Genomic DNA, 514 nt, shown 5'->3' on the forward strand with positions numbered 1-514 from the left:
GATCTGCAGGTACTAGATGCAGCAGCAGCAACAGCAGCAGCAGCAGCAGCAGCAGCAGCCTCCCCTGGTTCTTCACCAGCTAGTAGAAGCAGCAGCAGCAGCAGCAGCAGCAGCGGCAGGGAGGAGCAGCAAGCTGCTTTTGCTCGTGAAGTTGGGTCTTTGCTGGCAGCAGATGCAGCAGCTGCTGCAGTTGCTGCAGCAGCAGAACTACCAGCGACAGAAGCAGCAGCAACAGCAGCAGCAGCAGCAGCTGCTGCTGCTGTTGAGAGTGCGGCAACGCCGACTGCGGCAGCGGCACCTGCAGCAGCAGCAGCAGCAGCAGCAGCAGCAGAAGCAGCAGCAGAAGTAGCAGCAGAAGCAGCAGCAGAAGCAACAGGCGCAGCAGCAGAAGCAGTAGAAGTAACAGCCGCAGCAGCAGAGGCAGCAACAGCAGCAACACCAGCCGTAAGAGCAGCAGCAGCAGCCGAAGCAGCAGCAGCAGCAGCAACGATGACAGCAGAAGCAGATGCAGCAG

General features: G+C 60.1%; 1 protein-coding gene across 1 annotated transcript in view; it reads left to right on the forward strand.

The window, feature by feature from the left end:
* The window catches only part of EMH_0023720 (uncharacterized protein), a gene marked incomplete at both ends in the record, with an annotated part of 4,620 nt that overhangs the window by 2,352 nt on the left and 1,754 nt on the right, over window positions 1-514 (forward strand). The window contains one exon of the mRNA XM_013502186.1: window positions 1-512. Within this exon, the coding sequence (XP_013357640.1) occupies window positions 1-512 (512 nt within the window). The remainder of the gene's footprint in view (window positions 513-514) is intronic.

Source organism: Eimeria mitis, genomic scaffold (genome assembly GCF_000499745.2).
Source record: "Eimeria mitis Houghton genomic scaffold, Emh_scaff846, whole genome shotgun sequence".
In the NCBI taxonomy this organism is placed as follows: Eukaryota; Apicomplexa; class Conoidasida; order Eucoccidiorida; family Eimeriidae; genus Eimeria; species Eimeria mitis.